Source organism: Macaca thibetana, chromosome 7 (genome assembly GCF_024542745.1).
Source record: "Macaca thibetana thibetana isolate TM-01 chromosome 7, ASM2454274v1, whole genome shotgun sequence".
NCBI lineage: Eukaryota > Metazoa > Chordata > Mammalia > Primates > Cercopithecidae > Macaca > Macaca thibetana.
The window spans coordinates 88404431-88415101 of NC_065584.1; the positions used below are offsets into that span (position 1 = coordinate 88404431).

General features: G+C 35.3%; 1 protein-coding gene across 1 annotated transcript; it reads right to left on the reverse strand.

Annotated features, from left to right (window-relative positions):
• Positions 1–3330: 3330 nt before the first annotated feature.
• Positions 3331–4269, reverse strand: LOC126960099 (olfactory receptor 4F15-like). Its single transcript, XM_050800068.1, has one exon. The coding sequence runs from the start codon at positions 4267–4269 to the stop codon at positions 3331–3333; it is 939 nt and encodes a 312-aa protein (XP_050656025.1).
• Between the last annotated feature and the right edge of the window lie 6402 nt (positions 4270–10671).

Here is a 10671-nt window from a genome sequence, read left to right on the forward strand (position 1 = left end):
CAACTAGTTGGATATCCACATGTAAAGAATGAAATTAGACCCTCATCTCACACCAGATACAAACATTCACTCAAAATATATTAAAGACTTAAGCATCAGATCCAAAACTATAAAACTACTAGAAGAAAACAGGGGGGAAAGCTCTATGACAATCAAAAGAGTGAAGAGACAACCCACAAAATGGGAGAAAATATGTGCAAACCATATGTCTGATAAGGGATTAACATTCAAAATATATAAGGAACTCATGCAACTCAATAGCAAGGAAACAATCCAATGAAAAAATAGGCAAAGGACCTGAATAGACATTTCTTGAATGAAGACATACAAATGGCCAAAAAGTATATCAAAAAATCTTCAGTGTCACTAATCATCAAGGAAACGCAATTTACAACCATAATGAGATTTCACCTTACATCTGTTAGACTGGCTGTTATCAAAAAGACAATAAATAACAAGTATTGGGGAGTATGTGGAGAAAAGAAATACATAGTTAATGGAAGTATAAATTACTATAGCCATATGGATTTATGAAAAACTTATAAAACTACCATATGCTCCAGCAATCCCACTTCTGGGCATATATCCAAGGGGAGAAAAATCAATCTCTCAAAAAGATATCTGCTCCCCTGTATTCATTGCAGCATTATTCATAATAGCCAAGATACAAAATCAACCTTAGTATCTATCAGTCAATGAAGGGATAAAGAAACTGTGACTATATACACAATAAAACACTACTATTAAGCCTTCAAAATCAAAAGGAAATTTGGTAATTTGTGACAATATGGATGTACCTGGAGGGCATAATATTAAGTAAAAGATGCCAGGCACAGAAAGTAAAATACAGCATGACCTCACTTATGTGTGGAATCTAAGAAAGTTGAACTTGTAAAAGTGGAGAGTAGAATTGTGCTTAACATGAGTTGTGGGGAGTTTTGAGGGGGGCTTTGGTAGTTGTTGGTCATAGAATACAAATTTCAGTTAAGAGGAGTAAGTTCAAGAGATCTTTTGTACAACACGGTGACTATAGTTAACACCGTATTATAGTCTTGTAAATCGCTAGTATAGATATTGTGTTCTCACCACAAAAAAATGTAAAGTATATGAAGTAACGCATGTTAATTAGCTCAATTTAGCATTCCACACGTGTATACACATTTTAAAACGTTATACACAACATATAAAATTTTTATTTTTCAATAAAAAAATAATGCAAAAATAAAATTTATAGGTAAGTATGAGACAAGAGTAAAAACCATCTATATCCTTACCCCAGAGAAATATCACTATTAACATTTTGGTGTACATACACAAATTAATTAAAAAATAAATAAAATTTCAAATCTTGTTTTATTACCTCTCTTTTTACTTATTAATCTATCTTTAGCAACTCTGATATTAAATATTATTATATAATAGTTAAACTGTATGTACATAATTCCATGGTGGGTTCATAATTCATTTAATTTAAAATTATTTTACCATCCACATGGAATTGATATAAATACAGGCAACAGAGAAAGGTATAGAAAAAGTGCCCTTACATGAAGAGATATCAGCTAAAATTCCCCAGAGATCCATATTAAACCAATTTGATGAGAAGAAAAATCACACAATTAAGAAGTCAGCCTCTGGAGCCTTACTGTCTGTTTTAAATCTAAACCTACCACTTACATTAAACAAATTACTTGACCCATCTGTTTCTCCATCTCTCAAATTGTACAATGAGGATGATAAAAGTGTCTATCTCAAGGACTACTGTGAGGATTAAATGAGTTAATTATGAGTGCCTAACATATAGTATGTACTCTGTAAATGTTAGCCTTTTTTTTAACCAATGACCTAAAGAAGATAGTAAACTATTAAATATTCAGTTCTACAGGTGACATAAATCAATGAAAGTACACATCAGAATGCAATGAAAAAACAAGATGATGGAGATACATCACAAGATACTTTTGTGAGTGTATAGGACAGAAAGCATATAATGTGGAAGGTAACTTTAATGTGTGATGGATAAATTAGAAGATAAAATCGATTTTATTTGCAAGTTGATAGTGTGCAAGCAAATAGTTATAGTCCAGGAAAGAAAACTAGGCTAGCTTTTAAACCGATAAAACCTTTTCAAATATATTCTTATTTAATTGTCCTCATAAACCTGTGAGTTCTATTTGCCACCTTTGGATTTTGGAAGTGTTAAATGATTTAGGTAAGATTACACAGTAAGTGAGTTGATGCTATTGGGACCAGAATTTATAGATTTTAAACACAAATTTTGTGCTGCACTATACTGTCTTTCATTTTATACTCTTGTTATAAGACAAACACTGTGATATTTGAGGAAGTAGGCAAATCTGTATGTTGGACAAAATTTACTTCTGGAGTTGGCAAACTATAGCCAATGGGTCAAATCTGGCCTGCCTCCTGTTTTTGTAAAGTTTTACTGGAACTCACTGGACAAAATTTACTTCTAGAGTTGGCAAACTATAGCCATTGGATCAAATCTGGCCTGCCCCTTGTTTTTGAGAAGTTTTATTGGAACTCAGCCATGCCTATTCATCTATATCTTGTTTATGGTTATTTCCATGTTACAACAGAATTAAGTGGTTACAACAGAGGCCACATAGCCCACGGAGCAAAAACTATTTCTAATCTGGCCCTTTACAGAACAAGTTTGCCAACACCTGATCTACCTGACTGAAAATAAAGTAAAAAACATTCTTCAACTTATGGAACAAAGCACAAAAGCAAGATCTGTGGCTTAAAATGTGTACATGACCACAAATCCTAAAGATGTTCACTACTGTTTGCTCATAACCAAAAAACTGAGATAACAAGGCAGAACAAATAATCAGAAGACTGAGATTACAAGGCAGAACAAATAATCAGAAGACTGAGATTACAAGGCAGAACAAATAAAAATGGAGATATGAGATGTACACAGATAATAAAGCATGATGTTAACAAATATTCCAATTAGAGGGCAGGACAGCTTGAAAACAGCAATACAGTTATTCTGAGAAACAAACTTATTTACACCATTATTTAATCCATGTGAATATTATTAATGACATGAGATGATTCTTTGGGAACTAAGACTTAGGAGTGAATATAATCTTTGATTTCTATATATTATGTATAAAGTCTCTTTCTCTTCGAGGACAAACATTACTCATTCTTCAGTGGGAACAAAATAGACCCTCCATATGGGCAATGAAGGTCTGTGAGAACACAAAGTGATGCACAGCAGAAAGTCTCTTCTTATGAGGACTGCCTACTGTGGACTTTCAATAGTCACTTGGAAATTCTGTGTTTTAATAAAGCCACTTAAGTAGTTTTTCTAAAACCCATAAATTGACCGAACACTCTCCTTATCGCAATCTTCATTTCCCTGTTCCTGAATGTGTAGATGATTGGATTCAGAAAAGGAGTGAAAATTGCATCAAATATGGCTAGAAATTTATCCAGATGTGTTGAAGGAGAGGGCCATACATAGAAAAAAATCAGCGGTCCAAAGAATAAAACCACAACAGTAATATGAGCTGACAGAGTAGAGAGAGCCTTGGATGAGCCTCCTGAGGAGTGTTTCTGAAGAGTGACCAGAATGAAGATGTAAGAGAGGATGAGCAAGAAGAAAGCACTCAAGAAAATGAACCCACTATTAGCAGTAACCATGAACTCCAGTTTATAGGTATTTGTGCAAGCAAGTTTGATGAGCTGAGGTATGTCACAGTAAAAGCTGTCCAACACATTAGGGCCACAGAAGGGCAAGTTTACTACAAAAGCCAATTGGACCAATGAGTGAATGAGACCAATGGCCCAGGCAGCCACTAGAATCAAAATGCACATTCTTGGATTCATGATGGTCAGGTAGTGAAGGGGCTTACATATGGCAACATATCTGTCAAAGGCCATGGCTATGAGCAGCACCATCTCAGTGCCCCCAACAGCATGGCTAAAGAAGATCTGAGCTACACAGCCCCCAAAGGAAATGACTTTCTGTTTCCTGAAAATATCACAGATCATCTTGGGTGCCGCAATGGAGCAAAATATCAGGTCAATGATGGAGAGGTTGGCCAGCAAAATATACAAGGGGGAGTGCAAGTAAGGGTCAGAGGTTATGGTGACCACTACAATGAGGTTTGCCATCACACCGGACACATAGAAAGGACAAGAAAAGCAAAAAAGAAAAATCTGAATCTCCCAAGAATTGGAGAGTCCCAGCAACACAAATTCAGACACCACAGAGTGCTTGTCCCTGTTCATTTGATAAGTTCACTCTCATTTACCTAAAGAGAAAAAAATGAGAAAATTCTAATTAATAGTATTATATTAACAGCCTCTATGAAAAAGTATATAACCATGAAAGTCAAATATTACCTGAGCACCTCATGGATAACAAATGACATTCTTTTGGCCACTACTGCTGCAGTTACATGTGACAGTAACTAAGCTGCCACATGAGCTTGCTAATTTAAGGGATGGTAAAGTAGTCTGGTAGATTGGTACCCGTGTTTACCTGAGGAAATCACAAAGAAAGAGCATTTGATGTTAAACTGCTATATCAGTAAAATCAATATTCACCACCTTTTCCCTGGAGGAGTAATAAGTAATGATGTATACTAAACGGACAAAGAGGGCTATTCTGTGACATAGACTTTTAAGATCTTGTGACTCAGATTTCTTTGTTCAAGCCAGAAATTTTCTTTCCCTATTTTACACTTCTCAAAATATTATTTATTCTTTAATATCCAGATCAAATAGCACCTCATTTATCAAGCCTTCCTTAGGACCCACCAATATACCCCAATTTAGTTTCTATACCCATTGGTCACATGTCTATTCCCCTATATGATTATAAACTGCTCAAGGATATAAATCATCACTCCATTAATTTTTTATTTCCATAGTTTGCCCATACAATGTCTTGCAAATACTAGGTGATTTTAAAACTTTTTGAATGAATAAATAAATGATTAGGCTGAAGTAGTTCTTACCTAATAATTTCTTGTATTATGAGCCAGGAACTAAGCACTAGGAATACAGCCAAGAACAAAATAGGTAAAAGTCCCTGTCCTCATAGATTTACATTTTGACAGAAAGAGTCAGACAATCAAATAAATAAATAAAGATATACAGGGTGTCCGATAATAATTTCACTGTGGATAATGAGTAAGCAAGGAAGAAGTATAAGGCACTAAGGGGAGTGCTATTATAAAACAGGATTGACAATAACATTCTTGCTGATGAGTTGACTGAGCAGAAATCTAAGAAGATGAATGAATAAGTCATGAGGGTGTTTGGGGAAAGAGTGTTTCAGGCAGAAATAACAGCAAGAGCAAAAGCTCTAAGGTGTAAACTCATTAGGCATGTGCAAAGAACTACAAGGAGGTCCGAAAGGCTGAGCCTGAGTGTGCAAGGAGGGTAGATAGATGAGGTTTGAGAGGTAACAGGTGCACAGATCATGTAGGTCCTTATGAGCCATTGTAAGTACTTTGGTCATTACTCTGAATGAGATAACAAGCAACTAGATTTTGAATAGAGAAACAACAAAATCTAGCTTACATTATCAAACGGTTACTCTGTTGCATTGTGAATATGCTTCAGAGTCTCAAGGATAGAAGCAGAGAGATTGGCTAGAAACACATTTTTTATCACCAGCAGAAATCCAAGAGATAATGTTGGCTTAGATCAGGGTGGTAGAAGTAGAGCCAATGAGGGGTAGTAGATTCTGGAGACATTGAGAGGATAAATGGTGAAATTTTCAGGCTATAGATAACCCTGACCTTTTGGATACTAAAACACTGCATCTTATTAGAGAGTTTTCATATAAAAATACATGAGTTCTCAAATCTGTAAAAAACACAAACAATGCTGGTAAACATATATTTAGTCACCAAATCTAATAAGGACTCTAGAATAAGGAAACATTTGGAGCTTTAAGAAGGGAGTCTGAGGCAAATAAAAGGTGTTATTTCTTCATATCCACAGGTTCTGCATCTTCAGATTTAATCAGCTTCAGATCAGTCATATTTGGGAAAAATAAAGTAAAATGAAAAATAACAAAAAGTAAAAATATGTACCTACTCTGTAACCACAATTTTTTTATTTAAAAAAAAATAAAAGAAGAAAACAATACAGTATAACAACTACATGCACAGCATTTACGTTGTATTAGATATTATAAGTAACCTAGAGATTAAAGTATAAAGAAGAATATATTTAAGTTATATGTAAATACTACGCCATTTTATGTGAGGAACTTGTGCATCCAAGGATTTTGTTATCCAAGGGCGGGGGCGGGGGAGAGTGGCAGTACTGGAATAAATTCCCCACAGATACTAACGGTCAACTATAACCTGTTACAAAGCAAGTAGAAAGCTATGAAACTCAATACCACAAGTAATTATATAGGCTGAAAATGTTGTTATAACCAAGTAGGAATTTTTAAGTGAAAAGAATAAAATATTCTCTATTTACTCTGTCATATTCTCTAAATGATAATTTAAATTGGCCATTTCTCCTTTTAAATAACTGTTTTGGTTTTCAGACCAATTACACTGAACTCTTTGAACCTGTTTTCCTAAGTAAGGCTGTTTCTGAAACCAAGAAAGCAAGGATAATATTTTCTTTGGTCACTTAAGCTCCACATTATCAGGATTTTTTAAGAGTTAACACATCGACTTTTCTATAAGATAGGATGAAACCATCAGCACAAAAGACATCTAAGATGCAAATAAACAGAAAAATACTAGATTAATAGAAAGATGAGGTTCTACTTTTAGCCAGGAAAATCTCTTCAGGATAATAATGTCATATCCAGTTAGATTTAATATAGTATCATTTAACTATTCCTAACCATTTTTGTGTGAGACATATACCCTTAAAAGTCTGGCTTGAAACACTACTAATATAGAAGTAGTCAACTTCAATTAAATGTGATAAAATATATGTTTTAAAAAAAAACAGAAATATAGGCAAACAGAAAAGAAAAAATCATTTTACTGAGTTGATCACGAATTCCAGTTCTCATCCTGTTCTATATACTGGCACATTTTCAATAATTGGGCATTTAATAAAAACTTTTTATGAAGAGCATTTCTATTAAATATCCTCTGAAAGTTACTTCAACAGAGACTGCATGGATGAAAAAATGGCAATAAAGCATGTTTAGCTATTTAGATGAATTTACATGAAAGCTATCACATGGAATAACTAAAGTTGCTGTAGAGCAAAACAATTAAACCATAAATAATTTCCTCAAATATAAGTTCTTTCGTGATTAAGAAATACTTTACAGAAGTATGTTAGTAACGATCAGAGGTGGGGAGTACAGACGTAATATATCCAGAATAGATCTCCAATGTGCATATTTCTTGTAGGACATATCACAATACAGAGAAATTATGTCATTTTTAGTCTCTCTCTTTAATCCAGTGGTTCTCACCCAGGGCATTTTACCTCCCAGGGGACATTTAGCAACATCTGAAAACATTTTTAGTTTTCCCAGTGAGGGATAATGGGGGGAAGAAGACTACTGGCATCTAGTGCGTATAAACCAGGGATACTACTAAATATCGTACACTGCACAGGATAGACCCCACAGCAAAAACTGACCAGCCCCAGATGTCAATGGTGCCAAAGTAGAAAACCCCTGCATTAAACTATGAGCTTCTCTATGTAAAATTCAGTTTTTATATCAATTTATTCCTCACCATCATTCCCATAACACGGTGTGGCTCCAATTAGTGTTTGGTGTGCAGTGGATGAGTAAGTGGATGAGTAGCTGGATGGGAGGGTGTATGGATTGAGGGAGGGAAGAATGATGAAAGATTAATAGATGAATAGACAGAAGGGAAGCTTAAATGCAACTCAAAAGAAGAAAGGTCTCTAAACAATTGCAAACTAGTTATTGCTAGGGACACTGGAAGTCTATAGTGACAACACTTTACAAAAAATGAAAGAATTCATCATCTTTAAATAAAAAACTTGGCTATATACCTAATGTATCCCATGATTTGATAGATAAAATCAGAATTTTTCTAAATGCACAAGCAATAAATCTGAGAAATATGTACTAATGTCCCAAGGGTTCAGATAATAAGAAATAACAAGTCTTTCATAGTTTTGTGTAGATGATTTTTTCTGATCTCTTTCTGGAAGCAGCAGCAGATGTTTATGCAAATGGAGTTTCAAGAGAAAAAAAACACAAGTTTACAATATCTGATATTGTCCAAATGTAATGAGCCTGAATGTGATACAAATGATGGAGAAATTGGACAAGGAAACAGGAAAAAAATGAATTTTAGAAATGAGCCAGATAGTCTAAAAATGGAAAGGAAATAAAGCAAATAATTGTATATCACAAGATATTAAAGTGTATTTAACTTGTGTCTTCAGAGTCTCAAAGGCAAAAGTTGCTCCTGGTGGAATACACAAGGCTAGAGAAAGGTATCCCACTGCCCCTGAAGGGTGTTCAGTGCTCTCTGAGCCATTCTTTGCTCTCAGTAAACTAATCATGCTGCTATAAAGACACATGCACACGTATGTTTATTGTGGCACTATTCACAATAGCAAAGACTTGGAACCAGCCCAAATGTCCATCAATGACAGATTGGATTAAGAAACTGTGGCATATATACACCATGGAATACTATGCAGCCATACAAAAGGATGAATTCATGTCCTTTGTAGGGACATGGATGCAACTGAAAACCATCACTCTGGCAGGGTGCGGTGACTCATGCCTGTAATCCCAGCACTTTGGGAGGCCGAGGTGGGTGGATCACGAGGTCAAGATATCGAGACCATCCTGGCTAACACGGTGAAACCCCGTCTCTACTAAATATACAAAAAATTAGCCGGGCGTGGTGGCGGGCGCCTGTAATCCCAGCTAATCTGGAGGCTGGGGCAGGAGAATGGCGTGAACCCGGGAGGCGGAGCTTGCCGTGAGCCAAGATCGCGGCACTGCACTCCAGCCCGGGCGACAGAGCGAGACTCCGTCTCAAAAAAATAAAATAAAATAAAAAAACAACCATCACTCTCAGCAAACTATCGCAAGAACAGTAAACCAAACATCGTATGTTCTCACTCATAGGTGGGAATTGAACAATGAGAACACTTGGACACAGGAAGGGGAACATCACACACTGGGGACTGTCGTGGGATGGGGGAGGGGGAGGGGAGGGGGAGGGATAGCATTAGGAGATATGCCTAATGTAAATGATGAGTTAATGGGTGCAGCACACCAACATGACACATGTATACATATGTAACAAACCTGCACATTGTGCACGTGTACTTAGAACATAAAGTATAATCATAATAAAAAAAGAAATGCTAAAGAAAGCTCTCCAAGCTGAAGGAAAATGATACCAGATGGAAACTTGGATCCTCAGAAAAGAATGAAGGGCACCAAACATGATAAACCTGTAGATAAATGCAAAATACTATATTTTTGCGTGCTTCCTATTAATTTTCTTATAAACTTGGCTTCTCTTTAAAACATATTTCTAAGTTTGTCTAACATAAATAACAACTAGACTATAAAGGATAGGAGAGAGAGTGGGTTTGTAAGATTGTAAGAGTTCTGTGTTTTACAATAAATACTGCATTATTAACTAAAAAACAAACAAACAAAAAAAACTGAGCTTGTTCTAAAATAATACTTTCAATCTTTGGTTCTCCAGGACTTTCCTCCACCATGCTTTTTTTTTATTATTATTAATTCAAGACTATTAAAGTTACAAACCATGACTTTTTAATATTTGCTCTCCAAACATCATCATTTGCTTTGCGTATTTATATGAATTTGGTCAGTCTCCCAGAGGAAATTCTTAGCCATGTTAAAATTTATAGTTGAATAAAATAGAGAAAATTAGTATCCTACTAATAACGTCATAGAAATAAAGCATTGAGGGAGAATTTCTGTCCGGTCCAGTCCACATCAGTGGCATGTCTAAATTATCTAAGACATACTACTTAAGAATTCAATATTTCTGTTTTTTGGCCATTCTTATGCTTTATCATTTCAACAGCCCAAAACTTCTTCCCTGCTCCCAGCTGAACTTTCTGGTTATTTGTTTTAAGCCTATGTTCACTTGTCTGTTTCTCTTTAAAAGTAAAAATACAGGTGTCCTTTATATCCTCTCATACAAATTATTACCATGCTTGAATTAAGTAATGAAACCAAATTACTCCTTCCTTTCACCTTTCCCCTTACGGTCAATTTTCATGTCCCTGGATTCCTGGATTCCCAAAATTTGTTATTTTACCTTAAATGTATCTACCTCTATTTTACATTGTAGTGGCCAAAACTAGAGAGGAAAAAGAAAAACAACTAAACATCCAACAAACATACTATCATAGCAGAATAATTTGTGCCCCTATTAACGCCATTGTAACAGTTTTTCTTCTTCACAGTTGAAAATGATATTAAGTGTGTAGTAAGGCATGCAGATAAGGGCAGGTGGGCTCTCAGAAAGACAGTTTACCAGTCAATTCTTCTCCAAATTCTGTGTATGTCATTTAATTTTGGTCCCAAGAAATGCCACAGAACTTGAGTCTCTAGTAGACTTCTTTTTTTAACTTTTCTGCAAAGACAGAGATGAAACAGAGCAAGTGGTCTTCACTTTTAACTTCTATAGGTTATTAATTTCCCTTCATGCC

What these genes read in the sequence shown, in the direction of transcription:
- LOC126960099 (XM_050800068.1), bottom strand. Translation starts at nt 4,269, where the DNA reads ATGAACAGGGACAAGCACTCTGTGGTGTCTGAATTTGTGTTGCTGGGA.